The sequence below is a fragment of the Amia ocellicauda genome, chromosome 5 (assembly GCF_036373705.1).
Source record: "Amia ocellicauda isolate fAmiCal2 chromosome 5, fAmiCal2.hap1, whole genome shotgun sequence".
In the NCBI taxonomy this organism is placed as follows: Eukaryota; Metazoa; Chordata; class Actinopteri; order Amiiformes; family Amiidae; genus Amia; species Amia ocellicauda.
In genome coordinates, this window is record NC_089854.1 from 24966799 (window position 1) to 24990308 (window position 23510).

The following is a 23510-nucleotide window of genomic DNA, read 5'->3' on the forward strand; positions in this document are numbered from 1 at the left end:
ATTTTGAGCGTGGCATGGTTGTTGGTGCCAGACGGGCCGGTACGAGTATTTCACAATCTGCTCAGTTACTGGGATTTTCACGCACAACCATTTCTAGGGTTTACAAAGAATGGTGTGAAAAGGGAAAAACATCCAGTATGCGGCAGTCCTGTGGGCGAAAATGCCTTGTTGATGCTAGAGGTCAGAGGAAAATGGGCCGACTGATTCAAGCTGATAGAAGAGCAACTTTGACTGAAATAACCACTCGTTACAACCGAGGTATGCAGCAAAGCATTTGTGAAGCCACAACACGTACAACCTTGAGGCGGATGGGCTACAACAGCAGAAGACCCCACCGGGTACCACTCATCTCCACTACAAATAGGAAAAAGAGGCTACAATTTGCACAAGCTCACCAAAATTGGACAGATGAAGACTGGAAAAATGTTGCCTGGTCTGATGAGTCTCGATTTCTGTTGAGACATTCAGATGGTAGAGTCAGAATTTGGCGTAAACAGAATAAGAACATGGATCCATCATGCCTTGTTACCACTGTGCAGGCTGGTGGTGGTGGTGTAATGGTGTGGGGGATGTTTTCTTGGCACACTTTAGGCCCCTTAGTGCCAATTGGGCATCGTTTAAATGCCACGGCCTACCTGAGCATTGTTTCTGACCATGTCCATCCCTTTATGACCACCATGTACCCATCCTCTGATGGCTACTTCCAGCAGGATAATGCACCATGTCACAAAGGTGGAATCATTTCAAATTGGTTTCTTGAACATGACAATGAGTTCTCTGTACTAAACTGGCCCCCACAGTCACCAGATCTCAACCCAATAGAGCATCTTTGGGATGTGGTGGAACGGGAGCTTCGTGCCCTGGATGTGCATCCCACAAATCTCCATCAACTGCAAGATGCTATCCTATCAATATGGGCCAACATTTCTAAAGAATGCTTTCAGCACCTTGTTGAATCAATGCCACGTAGAATTAAGGCAGTTCTGAAGGCGAAAGGGGGTCAAACACAGTATTAGTGTGGTGTTCCTAATAATCCTTTAGGTGAGTGTATATATATATATATATATATATATATATATATATATATGTATATGTGTATATATATATATATATATATATATATATATATATATATATATATATATATGTATATGTGTATATATATATATATATATATATATATATATATATATATATATGTATATGTATATATATTATATATATATATATATATATATATTATATATATATGAAATGTAGTTTCATAGAGCAAATAAATATAAAATTGGTAAATGCTTTTGAGTTTGGAAAACTGTATTACCTTGCACGTTATTTTGAAGTATCCCACTATATTCAACATTAAAAACAGACACTAACAAATACATTCCTTAAGCTGTAGTATTCTTGCCAGAAGTAGGTAATGTACTACTCCCTTGCAACACATTCCCTAAAAATTAAGATAAACTGTAATTAAGAGAACGGTTTGCCCATGCCAAGCGTTGTACTTCAAATCATGGCTGGAGGTGTTTAGAAAATATGAAGTTGCCTGAAGAATGCAGAATGACTTTGATAAAATCGTTTTTTTCCCCTTTGCTAGTATCAATGCCCATTGCGGTGATTAAAAATAGGATCACACATGACACAATGAGGATCCCAATACGCTGCGGTTGACTCATCCCAGAAATAACCCTATGATGTCATATTGATGTTGGTAAATAATCGGAGCCATTTCAGTCCCCGAGCCGAGTGAGACCCACAGGATACTCCTCGCCATGATCTCAATGAGACAAATACAAGCTGGCACCGAATACCCCGTTTAATTTTTAATCAGTTTTGTGTTTTACAGTAACCGTAACACGTTGATCTTTCATTCATGTGCTTTGTTCAATTCACAAGGATAGCTGGTAATGCAGGGCAGAGAGTCTGGGCAGAGGAAGTCCGCCAGTGATTCAATTTGACACCGGGAGCCGCTGTGAGCCTGACCGTAAACTCCGCCGACAGCTCTGTGCACGCTGGCACAAGAGGGCTGTGGAAACCCGATCCGCCAGAGTGCCAGGAAGCAGCACAGCACTGCTGGCTTTACTGTATCTCCGTTTCTCCCTCTGTGGCGGGGGGCAGAGGGGGCAGCAGTCTGACCTCCCAAATATAGTTGTCCTGGTCTGGGAACCAGCCCCTGGGGTCCGCCTGGCAGGATGATCTGGTGGTGCACCAACGGTGGCGAGGTTGGGGTGCTAAACACAGACTGGTCTCCCACTGTCCTGAATTTTAGTTTGTCCTTTTATTTGATGCTGACATGCAAGTAACTGTAGAATTTATTTAACGTTCTTATTTTCTTTAAACTCTAGTGCCAAAGGCAACTTTAACAAACTCTCTAGAGAGGGGGAAGGACCGGTGGTGTTTGGGGTCAGGTTTGGAGCTGTTGGGTGTAAATGGCTTTGTAAGAGAGGAAGAAAGTAATCAGCGAACGATAATCTTGAACAATGTACTGTACATTGTACAATGTACTCACAATGTAATCATTGCTGGTAAACTTTCCATTGCGACTTCTTTCCCACCAGTACTCATGCAGTGTTACTAAACAAAGCAGTCATATGTCTCTGCTCTTTGTTTGCTTTGCTTTGTACTTTTTTTTGTTAGTTGTATTTGTTTTTTCCTCGGCTGGGTTGTTTTGTATTTGTCCTCCCACAGTTCAGGGCATGTCTTGTTCAGCAGGGCGTCTCCCTTGTTTGTTTGAATTCCTAACGGCTTCTTTCCCTTTTTGCCCCGGCTCTTCTCTCCAGGGCTGTGCTATCCTGCGTAGGGAGTCAGATGTCATGTAGGGTGACAGTGTGTCCTGGTGCAGTTCAGCAATGACTTTGCTTTTTCCCTACTATAGTGCCATGCTATTATTTAATAATCGCGACTATTTCTCATGCACCCGACTGCAATTCGACTCTAATTATTTGCGGCTTTGTTTATTTAAAGTGACTTTTCATGCTCTAGAGTGCAGCGACCGTTTAGATTTAATCTGGCCACACATTTTAACACTCATCTTCAGTATCATGCAATTGCCCGGCCTTAAATGTCTTTCAACTTTCCAATCTGCAATAGAAACAGTCTCCTGTGAAACGGTGGTCAGCAAAGACAATGATCCCTCGCATTTGTTCTCTAGATGATCGGGCCCAGTTCTCCGCCTCTGCTCAGCAAAGGATCATGGAGGTGGTGAACGTGGCGCGTGCCCAACAGTGTCTAAAGGGCTCTGAGATGATGCCGACGACAGACTCTGATGCTGAGGACTCAGGGCCAGCCCAAGGGGACACATGGGTTTTCCCTCTAGTGCAGATGAAACCCCTGGGAATCCAGCTGGATGAAGCAGTGACCAAAAGACTGTTGACGGAGGCGGGAGGTGATTCTCGGATCTACCTCACCTCTGGTTATTTCAACCTGACGCGGGCCTACATGGACCTGGTCCTGGGCACCTCCACCGACTACCACATCCTGCTGGCCTCGCCTGAAGTCAACGGCTTCTTCGGTGCCAAGGGGGTAGCGGGTGCCATCCCGGCCGCTTACATTCACATTGCCCGCCAATTCTACAACAAGGTTTGCCACCTGGGCCAGCAACAGCGCATCCGACTGCATGAGTACCACCGCAGCAACTGGACCTTCCACGCCAAAGGTCAGTAAAAACATCGACCCCCACCACAGCGCACCACACCGCACTGCACCACACCATGTTTTCTCCTCAACTAGGCCCTCTTGTCTTCTGTCAGCTCCACACATTCGAGTGCTCTGCATCCCAGTCCCTCCACTTAACTGGAAATCTTGTGATTCCTCAGTTGTAATTCCTAAACCACTAAGTGCCCCAAAGTCCCTCAGCACGTCCCCTTTTCTCATAAGCACGGCCTCTTCCCTGACCAGTTCCTGCCAGTTTGGATATTCCACTTAATGAGTTCTCAGAAAAGAGACTTGTCCACCTGTGGCTTCACTGTCCCAGTCCCTCTAAACAACTGGTTTTACCATTAGTGCCGTGTTTCTCTCGGGAGACTCTTTGTTCTAGCTGTGCGTGGAATAAGCACTTCCACTCTGCCATTGGAATTACAATAAGAAAGGTCAGCTGTCTTCCCATCTAAACAGGATTCTGGGAAAACAACTGGCTTGACAGAAAATTTGTTTCCTCAAATCTTCCCAGTCCTCATAACCTGTTTACAGGAACTGGCCAGTGGACAGTACAAGTCTGGGGACAGCAACCTGAAGCAGCTAAACCATTACTCAATGAAATAACCAAAATATGTGTTTATGGAAAATGAGTTATTTGCGTCGTAAAAATCAGATCAAAGTTGTAAAGCTGATCTTCGCTTTGCAGTTCTTGCACCCAAACTGCATGAGATGATGCCCTTCACACGACCTTTGAACTTACACACGAATGCTCTGTCACTGCCTATCCTTGAATTGACATGGTATGGCTTCTGTAGGATTGCTGCTCATGCTCAGCCATTTCCTAGTCAAATGGAAAATCAAAGATGATTCCTAGTGTGTATGAAGGCAGTGTCTTTTTATCCAGATCAGGTATAAATCCAGTAATTGGCATCCACCATTGTTTATTCCATATTTAGTAGAAATCACTTTGCTTTTGATTTTGTTTTTCAACATAATATTGTAAATAATAAAACAAATGAAAATGGCATGGACAAAAATGATGGGACCCTCAAACTAATATTTTGTTGCACAACCTTTAGAGCCAGTCACAGCAATCAAACGTTTTCTGTAGCTGTCAGTGAGACTTCTGCACCTGTTAACAGGTAGTTTGGCCCACTCTTCCTGAGCAAACTGCTCCAGGTGTCTCAGGTTTGATGGGTGCCTTCTCCCAATAGCAAGTTTCAGCTCTTTCCATAGATGTTTGATAGGATTCAGATCAGGACTCATAGAAGGGCACTTCAGAACAGTCCAATGTTTTGTTCTTATCCATTCTTGGGTGCTTTTAGCTGTATGTTTTGTGTCATTATCCTGTTGGAGGACCCATGACCTGCGACTGAGACAGCTTTCTGACACTGGACAGTACCTATCGCTCCAGAGTGCCTTGATAGTCTTGATTTCATTGTGCCCTGCACAGATTCAAGGCACCCTGTGCCAGGTGCAGCAAAGCAGACCCAAAACATAACCAAGCCTCCTCCATGTTTCACTGTAGGTATGGTGTTCTTTTCTTTGAAAGCTTCATTTTTTCATCTGTGAACATAGAGCTGATGTGACTTGCCAAGTTTTGACTCATCTGCCCAAAGGACATTCTTCCAGAAGGATTGTGGCTTGTCAATATCCAGTCTGGCTTTTTTATGTTTTTCTATCAAAACTGGAGTCCTCCTGGGTCTTCTTCCATGGAGGCCACTTTCACTCAAAAAGTGACGGATGGTGCGATCAGAAACTGATGTTCAGCTTGCATCTTTTGGCACTTATCCTTGGTTTTTCTGCCATTCGCACTATCCTTCTGTTCAATCTGGGTTCGATTTTCCTCTTGCGGCCGTGTCCAGGGAGGTTGGCTACAGTTCCATGGACCTTGAATTTCTTAATAATATTTGCAACTGTTGTCACAGGAACATCAAGCTGCTTAGAGATGGTCTTGTAGCCTTTACCTTTACCATGCATGGCCATTTTAGAATATCTTTGTAGAATGAGCAATAATTCATCTCTTTTCACAGCTTCATACCAAAGGCATGCAAGTATACATGATGCAATAGCTTTTAATTTCATCACTTTTCAGGAGGAATGAAGCATTATTTCAATTAGCTGTAAGGGTACCAACAAATTTGAGCATGTCTGTATGTGTAGGCTGTTATCCTTTTATGATTTTATTTGTGTGACACATCCCATATATGTGGATGCATAATGTATTGTCCCTCTCAGTATAACATTTTGTAAGAAATGCATCTACCTTGGATCCAGTCCTCAATCGTCCCCTGTAAAGTATACTGCCAACCTAGTGTGGGTGAATACTGAGGGCTGTTTTTGTGCTGACCAGGTGTAATTTTAATGGGCTTCAAGATTATTTATCAGACATAAAAACTTAATTTGATAAAGCACAGTAGCGTGAGGATGCTCAGAGAAATATTTAACTACCCTGCATACTGTATTGAGGTATCACTCCAATGAAGCTGCATAGAGGAGGTATTGAAAGAAAGAAAAAATTATGACGTGTGTAGCTTAAATTCCAAGTACCGTCAGCTGTTCCCGTTATGGAAAATTGTGGATGAGCGTCTCAACGGTCTCTGACAGTTACCAGTAATTCACACCCTTTTTAATCCCATTTGCTTCAATTTGAATTAAATTACCAATTTTGCCTTTTATTATATATATAAAAAAAGAAATTGCATTATTATTGTTATTATTATTATTCAGAGGGCTGGATACAGGGAATCTTCGTTTAATTTGACAAAAAACCCTCCCTGGAAATTAACTGTGATCTGAAAAACGACATCACTGGAATTAGATTTAATGTTCTTGTGGAGAACTGCACGGGCAAAGAAGTCTTTGTGTTTATTTAATAAGGACCCGCAGCTCTGCTATTTCTAGTAAACACTGGGCGCTTTGATCAGAGTGGGAACAGAGTGAAAAATACATTTGTAGGAGCCGGGAACAATCAATTGCCATTAAAGGTATTTGATGCTAACCTGGAGCCCCGTCAGGTTAATCTGAGTGGAGAACAGAGACGCCAGAGAGGACAGGAGCTGACAGACCATGGTGCCTTCATCGATATGACTGGAGAGTGGGGGGGTGGGGGGGTCTCTGCAATGGAAAACTAAGACAGCTAGTGACTGTCTATCCCAATGTGCCTGGCCATCCCTCTTTTATCAATATGACTTTTACAATTCTGCATATAATTGTTCGTCAGACACATGTTTACAGATTTTTTTTACAGTCTATCTGTGGCATTTAAGTCCTGTCTTTTAGTTTAGATAGGTTTAATGCAGTGCAAAGTGAATCCCGAGATTTCGATCAGATTTGTAAAGCTTAGTTATACGTCACTTGAACAATGCAGTTTCATCTTCATTATTTGCAGTTATTGCTTCGCTAGGTTTTTAAAAATGTAAGCATTGAGTCGTTCTGGTAGTTTATTATCATAATAACTTGTGTAGTGTGGTTTTAAACTCCGGGCAGCTGTCCATATGAACCTCGCTGCCTCTACATGCGCGACCCTCGCGTGTTTGCCTCTCTCTTCTCAGAAGAGGTTCCCCCCCCGCGCCTGCCCTCCCTGCAGAATGTGCTCCCGCTGCTGTGTGTGGTGGTAACCATGGCGCCAGCGGGTCCTTTTCCTGGAATGGGGCTCAGTAGGGGAGGGGTGGGGGGGGTTTGTCAAAGGAGAACTGACAGAGGGAAAGATAGACAGATACTGAGGGGAGGGGAAGCAGAGGGAAGCCTTAGAGTTTACTGCAGATCAGCGGAGAGGGAGCCCCGTGGCATGCAAACAATTCCTGGAAGCAACCGGTCAGCCACCCCCTCTCTCTCTCTCTCTCTCTCTCTCTCTCTCTCTCTCTCTCTCTCTCTCTCTCTCTCTCCCTCTCTCCCCTTGCGGCTGATCATCGCCAGTGCCAGGAACTCGGCCTTTATTTCATTAAAGCACTGAGCGCTGGAGCCAGATTAGATGTTGGAGGGTTTTGTCAGAAATTATCTGTGGCTTTTCTTTTCTTAGCTCTCCTCATTGTTGTGGGTTGTGTGTGTGTGTGTGTGTAGGGGGGGGGAATGTTACAGAGTTATTTGTTTTAACCTCTTCTGATGATGATGTGCACAAATGGGCTGTCAGATGTTCACAATAGATATTTTATTAATTTATTTTGTTCTTGGTCACAGTGCTTTTAATGACACCAGTGGTTCCTTTGGGGAGACATTTTATTTTGATGTCACCTGAGGTCTTCAGTGGCATGCTGACGTTTTTGGAATGGATCTTTCTTGATATAGAAATGCAAGGCTTTTTTTCTACACAATATTTTTTCAGTTTTTCCTGTTTTTATTGGTTAGATTTAGACTAATTGGTTAGACTCTTCATTCCAGTCCTGCGTCTCTTCCTGTCGCACTGGGGAAAATCATTATTTTTAGTGAAACAGGAAACGGCTGTAAAGATTAAACTATTCCTTAACCAACACTGGGGTTGTTTCCTGTTTGTTTTGAAGTGTTGTTATTTTGAATTTGTTGTAGAAACTCCAAAGCTCCAATCTTAAGTATAAATACAAGTAAGGAAAACACTGCCTATTAGGCATTGGTGCCTCCCAAACAACAGATTTCGAATACTTGGCATCTTCACTAAGGAGTCCCTCTCAGGGGGTTACAGTTGATACATAAATCAACTCTGTTGTTAATTAAGCACACTTGAACATGGGAAATACAAAACTATCTCATGTTTTGTGGTTTGTAATGTGTAAATTGTAGAAAATAACACCCCATTCGTTTCACTCACTGACCTGACCTGACCTGACCTGACCAGACCTGGGAGGCCAGTTCTTTTGTATATGATTGTCTTAAATGCCCGTCTGATTGTTCCAGTCACTGCTCATTACTGTAATTGTGTTAGCCAGCCTGGACGTGGTGCGAGCTTTGAGATCTAGTACATGTTTAGAGAATAATTTTAAATGATAAAATATTCATATAACCCTCAGCAGGAATGGCAAACCTTTTTTGTCCCAAAGTCTGGTTTGTTTACATTGCTGAGTGCCAAGGGTGCCTATGATAAATTAGGGATGTAAAAGTTTATACAGGGCCTAAACAGCAAACAATATATGTATTTTTTGTTGTAATTAAGTTAAGTAAACATGCCAACAAGGGAAACTGCAATCCACAATTCAAAATAATAAAAACACTATGGACAGATGGAACCCCTTCATCCACCCCCCCACCACCTGCATCCACTGCTAACCTCCCCCCATATCCCGCTGTGGTCTGGAGAGGATGTGAGCTTCAGTCTGCTAATGGGACTTCTGCTGCTGATATAAAGTTGAATGAAGCGAGGTTATACACAGGTTCTTTTTGTCCCTCATTCCATTTTTGCTCACAGATTATGATATCCCACAGATATGAAAGTCCCACAGATTCCCCCATTGCCCTGCCATTAAAATACAATAAGCAGAAGTTTGTTTATTTGGCTACATTATTAACCCTTCGATATTGTTTTTTTTTTGTTCGCACTTGCACTCAACCATTACCAGTGTACCTTCGTTTTTCTCAATGTATATTTACTAAAATATCTACTGCTTTGACATTTTGTAAAATAACTTAAACTGGTATTAGATTAATATACTTTGGCACTGATTTATTTAAAGAAAAAAAATAATGCAGTGGTATCAAACTACCATGACATTTTTTTTGTGCACAAATGTACTCAACAAATCCAAGGTTTTTTTTTGTTTGTTTTTTTTGTTGATTTTATGATGTTTTTAAATTGTGTTGGGAGTGTAGCCATTTTTGCATTTGATACAGGAGATAATGGTAAGCAAAATGCTTCTTTCCCGCGTGTTCAACAAATGTGTCCATTGCTGACCTCAGTTAATCACAACAGGACAGACTTATTTTTTGTCATCTTCCTCCTGCTCACAGAGTGCTGCACAGCATCATAAACAACATCATAACATTTAAGATTGCCTTTGTGCAGCGCAGATTTCTGTAAACGCAACGTATCTTTTTATTTATTTATTGCGAGTGCAATATTCTGTTATACAACCCTGCAAGTCATGGGACTATTGTTACACCTCCTTTCTCTTCAGATCACCCTGAAATGCATTTGCATAGAAACCTGCAATCATTTTGTCACCTGTGTATTTGAGCAGAATTGTAAGTGAGAATTCTACAGAAATTCAGAAAAAAGCCCAACAATAATGTCTAACCATTCACAATGTGGAACTCTGAACATCCCAACAATGCAATAATCCCCATTGTGTCGCACTTTGACTGTACTTTCCTGTGGGCATTTAAATGTCACCTTCCCGAGCGGTTCTTGATTCCTCTGAACTTCCACTTCTTGTTTCCTACCCCATCTCCTTGACTCGTTGTTACTCTAAAGAGGAAGCCAGTGGCTGTCTAATTGAAAGAGGAAGCCGCATGTTTTTCCCAGGGATCTTTCTTGGATATAAGTAGTTCTAGGCTGGACCGAGAGCATATGTGGAAATCATGCATTTAGGGGGAAGAACAACAATAAAAAGGTCGCTGAGTCAGAGTACCTGGAAAAGCATGAGAGCGGCTTTGTGCAAGTCTGTGTGTTTGTCTTGTGCTGGCTCTGACAGACAGTGGGTGTCTGCCTGGCAAGGACAGTGATACTGTACAGAACAGCTGATCTCTATACTGCAGGGATCCTGTGCTTTTTCAACTCTGGGGACTTCCTAATAATCTCCAGGGATTGCCCCCGCCCCTTCACAGTACACATGTTCATGTATCCCAAGGGTCAATGTTTGCTGAGGAGGGGAACTACCCCAATGCCAATAGACACTGATTTATGTCATATACGCAGCAGTAAACACACACTGGACTGTACTTTGCACAGACTAATGCATAATCGCATAGGCACATTGCCAATCGTTTTGCTCAGGCATCCATTCATAAACGTATAGGTTGGCGTGTGATCACACCTTCTTTAAGTGACAATTATATAATGCAATTCTCTTCCTCCTGCGCTTGTCAAGAGAGCTCACAGTAACCCAAAGGTGATGCTAAGTGAGGACTCTTACCGATACCGGACTGCATTCCTCATGGCTTTCCTGTTGGGTGACTTCACAAGCATCACGATAAGCAGTGCCTGCAGTTACGTTCTTTTACAGTAACCTAAAGAATGGAAGTCATAAGTCATAATACATTAACACTTACCTGTATCATTTTCTTAGTTCATTGTTATCGTAACTGACTCTTACATTTTAACTTCTTGTTTCTTTCAATAGAAAATGGGTGTGGTTTGTTTTCTTTTTTGCTCCTGGCATCGACGAGGTACCTATTTGTGGTTCTGGGCAGTCAGAGTTGTGGTAATTTTTGTCAGGGAACTCCTCGCTGTGTAAATTCTTTTGGGGCCAAGTGAGTAAAAACTGCTGACACACCGCCAGCCTGTAAATGTCACCAAGCTCTCACTGGTAAATCTGAACTTGTGTGTATTGTCAGGATAACCTTCAGAGCTAAGCCAGATTTGAGTAAAATAAAGATTTAGAGTGATGAAGCAGATGGCAGATGACTACAAAACAAGACTCCGATTCCTCCTGATGGGTTTGCCCCTTTAACCATTTTTATTCTGTGCTGTGTGTGGATGATCCACAGTGTGTTTCTTGTGTTTGTGTAGTCAGGGAGGTGCATGTCAGTCAGAGTGAGTGCCTCTGTGTGCTTGGTGGCATGACACGGGTAGGGCGTGGGTGGTCTATGGAAACTCTGCTTGCCTATTGTGGAAATTGCTCGACTGTTCTGCAGACTGCAAACTTCAATTAGCACACTATCTTCTTCACTTCATCAGAGTATCTTTTTATCTGTGTTTTTTTTTTTTTTTTTTTTTTCCCCCCCCCCAATGTTTCATAGAAGAAGACTTGCACACGTCTCATTTCCGTAACACCACATATCACTGAAGTGACCTTTGAAGAAGAAGAAAAAATAAAAACATTCAAGGGTTTCCTTTTTTAAAATGAATTATAGGAAAAGGCTGCTGATCTCGGTCTAACTGTGCTTTAGTAACCATTTGGGACTCATTTTGTGAATTACAGAAGAATATCATTCTATTCTGTGATCAATGAAGATTAACAGTATGTTTTGGGACTGCCACAGATCACATATTTATTAAATAAAACTCAAATGCCGTAAATGTTTGAAGAACCAGCCATGAGTTGCATCATTATGATGTAATAAGATTAGAAGCTATTGTAAATGCTTTACCTGAGAATTTCAAAACCATGTCACTACCTCTGATGTGTGTCCTGTCACTCACTGTTCGGTACTCTCTGTTTGTCGTGTTTCTTCCTCTGCTGAAGTAGCCAAAACATAGAGGCTGCTCCTTTTAAAATATGCCTATTCCACTGACTAAATGGCCAGCCTTCTCACGCAGGAATACAAGCACTGCCGAGCACCACAGTGCATTCCTCTCGAGCAGCCATGGGACATGTCTCCAGTCACACACAGCTGTTTGTTTGAGTGCTGCTGCTTTTTAAGGTTATCTGAGATGACAGATCAGAGATAAGCAGGTCTGTTACATGTTTATCTCCTTGCATTTCCCTGATGATTCATTCCTCAATGTTGTGTTGTGTCCTGTCTGTCTGTCCATCCGTCCCTTTGTAGGCCTGTGGTACTATCTGCGGGGGAGTGATCGGCCCTGTCTAACTCTCATTGGCTCACCCAATTTTGGCTACCGCTCTGTTCACCGGGATCTGGAGGCTCAGATTGCCATAGTAACAGAAAACCAGGAGCTACAGTCCCAGCTACAGCAGGTAGGAATGCACGGGATATCCTCAGATAGGCCTGTGCATGCTTGTATGTGTGCATGCGTGAGCGTGGCCGTGTTTTTCATTTGTTCCAGTATTTATTTAGTTTCTCCAGTTTGGAATCTCACCTCCAGTCGTTGTCCTCACCTCACTGATACAACCCACATGTGAGCGAATTAAGACGAGCGCTCTCCCTGATCCCACCGCCCTGGAGGACTCGGTAGAGGTGCTGTGATCTCAGATGGGGTAAACTGGGCCTCTCAGTATGCAGGGTGTTCCAATGACCAAAGAAACATAATCACCTCAGCCACTCCTTTCCCTGTGTGACACCCCCCCGGCAGGGGTAGGTTTGGGCACAGTTGGGGTCCTTCAGAGGTATAATTGAGACTTAACTGTGTGTTCTCGCATAAAATATGCCAAGTGTTTCTGGGAAATGGGTCTGAACTAACTGCTGTCTGACTGATCTCACATGAATCTGTTTAAAGCTGACATACTTTCCAGGACTCTGTCTTAGCTGGAGTTTACATTTTCTTTTTTCTTTTTTCTCTTTTCCTCTCTGCTCATCAGTTAACCACAGTGAACTTTAATCAAGCGTGCGCCTGCTTCGAACAAATTGCAGCAAAGCTAAATGACGGCATGCTGTTCTCTCTGAGCTAGTATAGCACAACCCTTGCCATCTGAAGCACGGTGTGCCTAGAGACACTGTGCCAGCAAATTCCTCTTCTTAACCCTTCAACTGTCTGTCAGAGGATTCAGAGCTGGAAGAAATCTGATTCCAGGTGCTGACCGTGCATTTTGCACAAATGGATTGATGAGACCATACAGTAAAGGTTCCTGCAGGCAGGTGTTGGTCAGATAGAGCTACTGGCAGTGATATAGGTATATTGTTTCCTGTTGCCTTCCAGGAAGCTGTGGTAAGACTGTGCAGCTGTGGTGGTGGTGGTGTTGGCAAGGCAGGGTAGGGCTGTTTCTCCTCTCCGGTCATTGCCCCGGGCCATTACCTAACCTGACATGTCATTACCTCTGCTTCCCACTGGAGAGCAGAACACCTGGGCCTAAAACTGAAGCAGGAGGAAGTTGAACTCACCCTCAGACTCCTAAGCATTTTTACTTTGTTTCTTAATTTGTATAATACAAAGCTGCTGTATGTTTCATTACTCGTAGACAAAGCCACAAGCAAGTAAGCTGGCAATCTTCTCGCTGTGGCGGTGGAAAGTACCTGAAGGTTGTCGATACCTGTCTGAACTGTCTGTGATGTTTTATAGCCTTGAGTTGTTTGTTAAATGTATTTTAAAAACAATAACGCCATAAACAGAAACTGTCACAGTATCAGAATCGGTCGTTTTGAGGCAGGGGGGGGGCGAAGTGCATCGTTGGACTTGATTGTAAGAAGTGGCGCTATGCCGGTGTATAGTCGAGTCTGCTGCCAAAACCCTGCCAAGCTTGCATTCACACTATTTATTTGTGAAGGATTGGCTCTCAGGCTGGTGAGCAGGATCGTGTACAGGGGCAAAGCCTGCAGCTGCTTCGTTTGGGGGAATAAAAGAAACTGGGAGCACATTTCTGCAACGCTGCTTGAAATCGGTGTCCGTTGGTGCAGTCATGGCCGAAAGACTGTGCTCTCTCCACGGCTCCTGGAGATACGGGGGGCATCTGAGCATGCAGGCGTGTGTGTATTCCTGTCTGTTTATGTCTCTCTTACAGAATGTATGTGTCTCAGTAGATTCATACATGAATGTGATTGTATGCTTGAGGATGTCTTTGTCTTTATTTTGACTACCAAATAATCTGTTTTTATATTGTACTCTGTTGGGGTGACTGATTTGCAGTTAAAATCCAAACCAGAGGGTATCACTTTACCTGTTATTCATCTTCATTCTGAACAAATAGTTTCAGCATTGAAGAGATGCTTTTAAATATCGGTGCATGTTTAGAAAACTAACCGAAACCTCCCTCTGACCACAGTGCCTCGTCTCCGCGTGTTGTTGCTGTGGCTTTGTGGCTGCTGCTGCTGCAGTGTTGTGTCAACAGTGATGTGCTGTCGTCCCTCAGGAACAGGAGATGCTGTACCACTGCTCTACTGAGGTTTCCACATCCACCTTCCAGCAGCCCAACCGCTACGTCAAGCTGTGGGTCAAACTGGTCACTCCACTCATCAAGAACTTCTTCTAACTGGGAAGCTCAACACTACACTGCGTAACAGGGAACAGGTGAGGACTGTGCACAGTACAGGGACCTCATATCTTAAGTCACCAAATACCCAAGGACTTTCCCTGTTCTGTCAGTCTGATTGATTGTTTGACTCAATGACCTGGACCGTTTAAAAACACATTGGAAAGGACAGGCGCTGTGATGAATGTTAGATTAGGAGGCTGTGCAGGACTCAATCCAAGCCAGACCAGATCTGCCCTTATTCTGGTTGTGACTGCAATATTGAGCACTGGCTAAATCAAACAAACAAAAAATAAAATGTCAAGTGTTGTGAACATACATTGAAATAGCTGCACTAACATCTGGAAACTATAACAAGTAATACAATTAATCTAAGATCCACCCCCGCCATTAAATCCTGTCTTAAAAATCAAGGTTCAGTTACAACACTTTCTTTCAAGGCTCTTTCTCTGAGTGTCTCCTGTCTCATGACTCTCAGTGGCATTAATTTTTTTTTTTTTTTTAAACACACACAAACACCATGTTCCACTCAGGTTGTGTGACCGAGGAGCAAATTGAGTTCATTCATGGTCAGTGTGAGAATATACCTCATCTGGAAGAGTTCCAGCAACAAAAACAAACTGAAACTGATCGTGATTTACAGTTGGAGCATTCAGGAACTATAACCTATAAATCATGTTCATTGCGTTTCAGGAACAGGTTGTACTATGAAGTTAAGTTTCTCTTCCAGTGAAATTCTGAGTGGGGGCTCTCCTACTCAGCCCAGACAGCACAGACAAGTTGAGAGATTGGGCTTACAGCAACCAATTTCCTATGTACAAACCATAGTGGTGTGGATTTCCATTTCAATGAATACCGTAGTTTCAGATATTTCAGAACATTCACCACAGAAATTAATTCCTAGCTTCTCTCTGGAGGACTGTACGCCGCCGTGAAGATGCACACGTTTAATTAGAAGTTTTCCTTCTGTATTTTTTTTGTGGAGGGTTGTTGTGCAATGGCTTACGACTGCTCTCCATTACTACACCCTGATCTGTATTTCCACAGACTGATGCTAGCAGGCCTTTCACACGACTGGGAGCCAGTCAGCATCGTACACTTCATACCACCCCCCCCATTTATCAGATATGTCTGACAAAAAACAAAAAAATATAGTTTCTTGTGGTTTTATTGTAAAGCGTAGGAGGCCCTTTTAAAAATAAAGTAATAGAGCCACTTATAGTAAAGAGTTGTGTTTACGGTAAACACATACAAATAAACGAAAAGGATCAGGCCCAGTAGGGATTTATAACCATGTGGTGCCTCCTACAGTGATGGACTTTCATTTGAATAGATCTTCAGAATAGATGTTGAGCTCTTGGGTCATATATTAATATCACATCTGAACCTTTATTTTGTACAAAGGTAAAATGAATATAAATAGATAGATGACAGTTCTCTGAATGGCTCCCTCTCATTTGTCACCATCCTTTTGTACAGCTAAAAAGAAGTAGAAAGATATTACAGTTTTAGAAAGTTGAAGTGAAATGTCCGTATATATATTTTTGAACATTCGTATTTCACTTCATGGTTTCAGTATTGTACAGTTATTTTTGTTTTGGTATGTTTTTGTATATGTGAAAACTGCAGGTTTTAAGATCTTCCACATAGAGGGCACACATATCCTAAATAAGATGAGTGAGAATTGCAGTTGTCAGATGTGGGTTCCTGTGGTGTCGCCAGCATTCACGTCTCGGCTGACATATTGGCTATAACCTGTAACAGTGGGTCGAATGGCCTCCTCTCGTTTGTAGACTTTCTTATGTAACAAACTTAGAATCAACTCATACAGGGCGCTGTCGTCTTACATGGGGTTTTCATTAGTGCTGTGTGGAACAGAGGTCTCTGATTAAGACTTCTCAATATAGGGATGTTCTTGTTTTTTGTGGTTTCCTTTGCTCTTATCAATTTAAAAGGAAATATCCAATTTAATGTTAAACAGTGGGTATTGCCATTTTTGGCTTGTACTTTTTTTTTTTTGTGTGTGGCTGTTGTCAGATATTGCCCTTAATTTCAAAGACGGCCCTCGGGTTACTTCATTAGAGATACTAAGAGAGGGAGTGGGAGCCATTGATGTTTATGTATTGTAAAGTATTGGGTAGTGGTTTATTTACGGACAGATGTTCATGTAGCATGCCAGGGATATAGTGCTGCTACAATGATAATATTTGCCCATCAGCCCAGGGAATGCAATGAGCTGAGACTGTCACCTTCAACACGATATAAATGAACAAATTTTAATAGGACTGTGTGGACACTCTGGTTTCCATGATGAGATTTGTTATGTTTTGACTCAGATGAGAGCATAAACCCAGTGTAGCATTTGTGGGGCTTGGCAGTCACCCAGCACGTTACCAGTAAGGATCTAAGCCTGATGAGCTTTTATTTTAAATGCACCATAGTAGATTGAATTGATTGCAAGAGCAGTGAGATCTGAAACTCCTCTTTACGAACATGATGAAAACCTTTTTGTCCCTGTCTTGTGAAATACAGCTTAGAATTACTTCACTGAAACTCACTCACATTTCATCACTAGTTTCATTTTTAAGCTCACTGTAGTGATTTTGTAAGTGTTCTCATAGTAAACAGAGGTTTTGTTAAGTGACGCACAAGTGGGCAGTGCAGCCGCAGCCCCAGTCGCCCGTGCTGGGAACTGAGTTACACCGAGTGCGGTACTGACTGTGTTGTGGCTTCTCAACAGAGCTCCTGTAGCTCGATGCAGAACATTGCCACAGATTTCCGTCACACATTGGTAGAGGGACTCAAAGTGCTTTACAAGCCTGTATTAATTTCCTGTTTAGTCCTAGAAGTACTATTGTGAGAAAAAAAAAAACATTTGTAAGTAGAAATAGTAAACAATGCACACACATTCACAAGTGGATGTTGGATTTAATCCCCCCCCAATTTACATTTAATAATTTTAAATTTCAGTGGTTTGAAAAATCTTTTAAATTTAATACAGTGCCATGGTGAAACTGCAAGCTTTTTAAGTCCTCTTTTAGCATACATGCATACATTGTATTTTAAGCGCATAATTGAGCATTGGGGTCTACAGTAGGAATTGCTGTAGCATTTTGAGGCAGTATTTATTTATTTATTTCTTAGCAGACACCCTTGTCGAGGGCAATACAATATTTAATACTTGATGATGTAGTTACTGCATGCAATGCTAACCTTCGGTAGTTGAAGGTAACTCAGATGTTGAAAAGCATTCTTAACTTTAAAACCAGCAGAGAAAAGGCTTCCAATTTCACTTCCTTTGTCTGGATTTTGTTTTGTTAATATCTTGGCAAATGTTTCTCAAGGGCTTCTGGGAAGGGAATTTGCACCATTCAGGGCAGCACTATAGACTGATTTTATTTCTGAACTCAATTGTGAAACCTTATGTTGAGTAAACTGAGTGTTGATTGTTGAGTTCTTTAATCACTTTCTGAGCATCTTTCCCCCTACAATAATCATTTGTAAAATTATGAATCTTGTATCCAACCCTACAAACTACCAATGGTATTTGACATTGGCTTAAGTGTTTCATAGGGACATGTTTGCTTGGGCACCAACACAATGCTCATCACGAGCACTATAGACACTCAGAAGTTAAAAAATAAAATAAAAAACTCTATTGGATGTTTATTTGCCAAATCACAGTTAAAGATCTAGTATTATCCTTTACAATAAAAGGCAAGCTTGTTTTTTCAGCAGGACAAATCTCTTCAATTAAATGGGAAAGGCTGCCTCCTTGTGGACATTGAGCTGAAATTCAACTCCCGTTACCTTTGAATGCTCCAGGCTAGGTCAGTGTTAAACATCATAGGCACACTAAGATTTCACTAAAGGAAACATAATTGGCCTTTAGTTTTTCTACTGTTAGTTTCAAATGAAAGAGGTCAGCAGAACTCCATTCTCATTCAAATTATTTGAAAAAGAAAGTAACCAAACTGCTGAAGTTCTCATCCATAAAAGCAGGTGTATTAAAAATATCAGATTCATTAGTTTCTTAATGGACACACATATATTAGAACGACTTAATGAGATTCAATTTTATATAAATTTACGTGTATGTAAAGATAGAACTCAGGCCAGACTGCCATTTCTCTTGAAGTCAGCTTAATATGGATGTGGGTACATTTACACAGCTCCTGTACTGTAAGACAAAACACTAACTTGGTAATCTAGCGTTTGATCATTTAGCGATCGACTGATCTATGATTAATAGTTTCTGGTGTTATCTATAACTTCACTTACCAGCAGATTGACTCTGACATGAACAAGAACAGGAGAACAAATTAAGTACTGTTCAATTCAAACATTATTGAATTGGACCTACAGTAATTCACGTCTGTTGGAGTTCCCATAAGATTGAGAATGAATTACGATTTGTCAATTGAGGTAGAAAAAGCTTTTGAAAGACAAGGATACTTTCTAATCCTTTAACATGAGTATTTGTGAAAGCGTGTTTGAGCTGATCACAAACAATTAGTAGTTTTTAACATGAGCAGAAAAAGAGGGAGGGCATTACATAATTTCTTCTGGGAAATGTTGGGAGCATTACTGCTAACTAGATTAGAGAATACTAATGTACACTGTCAGCTTGGATCCTATTCTTCTAGAATAAAAACATCTGTTCACAGTGTTGACTAGTTATTTTTACATGTATTGTTCTACCACTTCTCACAATCCATTACCAGTAAATCTAGAATATTGTCATTGTGATCGCAGGCATAGCCATGGGCTTGGTTTTAATAGCAGTAAGTGTGACACTCTGTTTCAAATGATGTTAAACACTTTATTATTTGAAGTGAAAAGGCAACCCCACCAAGTTTGATGTTTAATAAATTAACCCCCGATGAATATGGAAAATAATCTCTAACACTACGTTGAACTTTAAATTTGATTTGTGTGTTCGATTTTGTATTTTGCTTTTCCTCGTTGTCGCACACTTGCGGTGGGGAGACTGACGCTAGGACCCCCTTGGCTGGTTTCTCTTTTGTCTTTAGGTTGAATGTCCAGATGAAGGTGGGTCCCCAGAGGCAGGCTTTGTACACTGGGCATTCACAGGTGTTCTTGCTCTCTTGCCTGTCCACTGGAATTGCTTTAATGAACATCACTGGCATGGATGGGGTTAACTCTTTCAACCTGGCATCTGCAATCACCCCTGTCTGCGTGTCCCAGCGGCCCCTGTAAGGCACGTCCACGCCTCCAGCGTCACCCGTAAGAAGAAATAATTTGCATCTTCACCAGAGGTACATTATATTTTAAAAGTAATTTATGCAGTCGTTCCCAGTGGTGTGGTTATTACTGTGGTTTGCATTTCAGTTACTGTAAGAGAATCCTAAACTGTCTGACAGGTACAATAACATGGCTTTTTTCATTAAGTTCATGCAGGACTCTTTGGCTGCCTTAGTTCCATATCAGTTGACATTGCTGTGAATTATTAGTGCTATGTCACATTTTTCATTTTTAAACTGTATTAAGTCTGCAACAACAATTTCAGCTCTGCCTCATAATACATCCAACAAGGTACTGCCCCATGCTATAAACCATGCTTTCAGCTGAGGTCTCCTACAGGAAGAACTAAAATACCTTCATTTCTCAGCGTCAAGCTTTTTTTTATTCTTACAAGTGCAGATAGTAACCCTGGAGTGATATTGTTTGTATAAAAGAATGCCTACGTCAGAGGTTATGAAAACAATGTGAAATAGCCTTATTTGTGTGTGCTATATGTGATCAGCTGAGACATGATCCTACTGTGGTTCTTAAAGCCCGAGCTGAGTATCGCCATAAACACTTCTGACATATGGATCTGAACCTGAACAGATACGTGAAAAGTCTGGTGATACGAGGCAGAGAGAGGCCTTTACTACACAACATACAACAACACCTCAAAGCCATTTGTGTTTAAAGAGAAGTGTAAAGAATGCATTTTTCAGTTTCAATTCTGTATTTGTTTTTTAATATTTATAAATACTATATTTCTTCATTAATATGTAATTAAATTAACAAATTACTAAAATGTTGTGTGCTTCTTATTTCAAATGTTTATTAACAACAACAAAATAACTATTCACTAGTAAATAATTCCAGACCAGTCTAAAAAGCTGAATTACAAAAAAAAAAAAAAAAAAACTTAGCAGGAAGTGTGGTTTTGTGTAGTGGTGGTTTTTGTTGTGATTTTTACATCTCTCTCTCTACAGACTCAGAATCATTTATTGTGATAACATCAAAACTGAACACAATGTTCAAGGTGTGGTTTCACTCTAGTTCTTGGTACATGCTTTACACTTCTAAATATATCTAGCCATTGTTAAACATTGTAATTGCTTCTCCAGATTGCATTTAATTCTGGTATTGATGGGTATAACATATACAGTTTTTTGTTTTTTTTAATATATAAATATTAATTCTCCATTGTAAGGACAGAAGGATTGCTTATATTGCACTGTGAATGACTTACAGAAGACTAGACATTCTTAAGTCCTAAAAACATCAGCAAAAATGTTGTGACTCTCAAACTCGAATTGGTAAATAAAGATGAAAGAACTACTGTGAAAAACAAGGTGAAGTAGTAGCCATGGCAGCTCACGGTTTTGAACTGACGACTTTTGACTCCCTTGATGAAGGAAGGTTTTTCAATGATGGCATAAAGAATAACTGGGCAAGTGTGACCTTTGTCTTTTTTCAGGGTACTGGTACAGGAAGCAGTATTAATGACATTGAAAGATGATACCATCCCACAATGTTCCATAGCAGTTGGATGTGTTTTTCAGTGGCACAAGGCTTACCTGGATTCTCAGTAACGGATCTGTACACTAGTATCCCAGGCCTTGGAGCAAATGGTAGGCAACTCTGTCCAGGACTCCGGCATGCTGTCAAAGAAAAGGTCCTCCATACCTGAAGTGATTGTTAGCTCCCCCCTGTTAAGATAGAATTGGGTATTAGAAATATTCACTGTAAAGCTGATGTTTTAAAAATAATTTTGGCACTGCCTTTGTTTGTCCCAATTAAATAGTAAGAGCCAACATACAAACAAACACACAACATGAAACCTTGTCTTCCAGATTGTACACAATGTTCTCACCCTTAAGCCCATATTGAACTCATTGAAAGACCTCCTGATTTCTTTGGTCAGGAAGTTCATTCTCTCAGACTCTCGAATGGCAACAATCATGAATGCAGCCCTTTTTTCTGCTTTGGACACAATCTCAAATCATATTAAATTAATCTGGCAGGCTCTCTCGAATATCGTCCAGCATTCCTTTCACCTGAAAAACAAAAACAAACAATGGTTATCTTAGCAGAGTTTAGAACATGGCTCATCAGCTCACATTATCTCTGTTTATACTGCCTATTGTAAAGGATGACACAGAAATTCCACTACAGCCAATCACTGCCCAGCACCACATGAGAATCCTGAGCGAGAATAATATGGCCGTTATTAGGGCGAGCTTGTTCTTTCATTTCATTTGATTCTATCTCAGTTCCTGTTTCCTGCATTAAATACATTCCATACTGTACTTCAATTCCAATAGCTACCATTGTCTTGTTCTTTGAAGTGAAAAGGGTGTTTCTCCAGTGAGAGTGAGTACATATTGCATTACCTTCTCCTCACGCGACACCCTGGCCCCTCCTGCTGCCTCCAACTCCCCACAGTGTGGAAGAGCTTCTCAGAGGTGATGATCAGAAACCTGATCTCCATGTTGGGGTGTAAGGGCTCTCTGTAGGCAGCATTGCCCTATTAAATAAGCATGCTTGCTTCAACACAAAGAGCCACAGACATCCTCACCATGCTGAATGAATATCAACTTGGATGCTTATAAATAGGAAATTATATAAAATAAAACCTTTTTCTTTAATAGTAGTGGAAGCAAATTTGCATTTTCCCCAAGTGTGAATGCGCTGATGTGGGGCCTGTTCATACACATCTCTCATCAAAACCTTTATATCGAAAACATTTGGAACAGTTGCTGCTAAGAAATCTGTGGAGAAAAACACTTTTCTTTACAATATACATAATAAATACAGAACTGGTGTATTGAAAATGTTTTATGCAATGTGATATAAGCAACTTACTGAATGATGAAAACTGTGGGTAAATACTCCAAACTACTAATATTGTATTGCTATGTAGACAGCTGTCAGACCACTCTAGCAGTGAGAATATTACAGAAGTAGCACTGACATGGACTGATTACATATGAAGTTGCGACTGAGTTAATGAGTATTAAAACTTACCATCACTATTCCAGCCCAGAGAAGTTTCTGCTTGCTCTAATTTGTCAACTATACCTTTACGTTCATTCTCAATCAGAGGGAATTCAACTGGTAGAACTGTACAATACAATAATATGAAAAAATAATAGACTTCAAATGAGGAAAGGGTTAAATACCAGAACTATTTACAGTGCATCTGGAAAGTATTCACAGCGCTTCACTTTTTCCACATTTTGTTATGTTACAGCCTTATTCCAAAATGGATTAAATTCATTATTTTCCTCAAAATGCTACAAACAATACCCCATAATGACAACGTAAAGAAGTTTGTTTGAAATCTTTGCAAATTTATTAAAAATAAAAAACAAAAAAAGCACATGTATAAGTATTCACAGCCTTTGCCATGACACTCAAAATTGAGCTCAGGTGCATCCTGTTTCCACTGATCATCCTTGAGATGTTTCTACAACTTGATTGGAGTCCACCTGTGGTAAATTCAGTTGATTGGACATGATTTGGAAAGGCAACTCTGTGAATGTCCTTGAGTGGCCCAGCCAGAGCCCAGACTTGAACCCGATTGAACATCTCTGGAGAGATCTGAAAATGGTTGTGCACCGACGCTCCCCATCCAACCTGATGGAGCTTGAGAGGTCCTGCAAAGAAGAATGGGAGAAACTGCCCAAAAATAGGTGTGCC

At 41.1% G+C, this 23510-nt stretch overlaps 1 protein-coding gene across 1 annotated transcript in view; it reads left to right on the plus strand.

The window, feature by feature from the left end:
• The window catches only part of pgs1 (phosphatidylglycerophosphate synthase 1), a 36098-nt gene extending 15472 nt beyond the window's left edge, over positions 1-20626 (plus strand). The window contains exons 7-10 of the mRNA XM_066704492.1: positions 3152-3655; positions 12253-12401; positions 14448-14605; positions 19601-20626. Coding sequence (XP_066560589.1) covers positions 3152-3655; positions 12253-12401; positions 14448-14567 — 773 coding nt within the window. The 3' untranslated portion in view covers positions 14568-14605; positions 19601-20626. The remainder of the gene's footprint in view (positions 1-3151; positions 3656-12252; positions 12402-14447; positions 14606-19600) is intronic.
• Positions 20627-23510: the final 2884 nt, after the last annotated feature.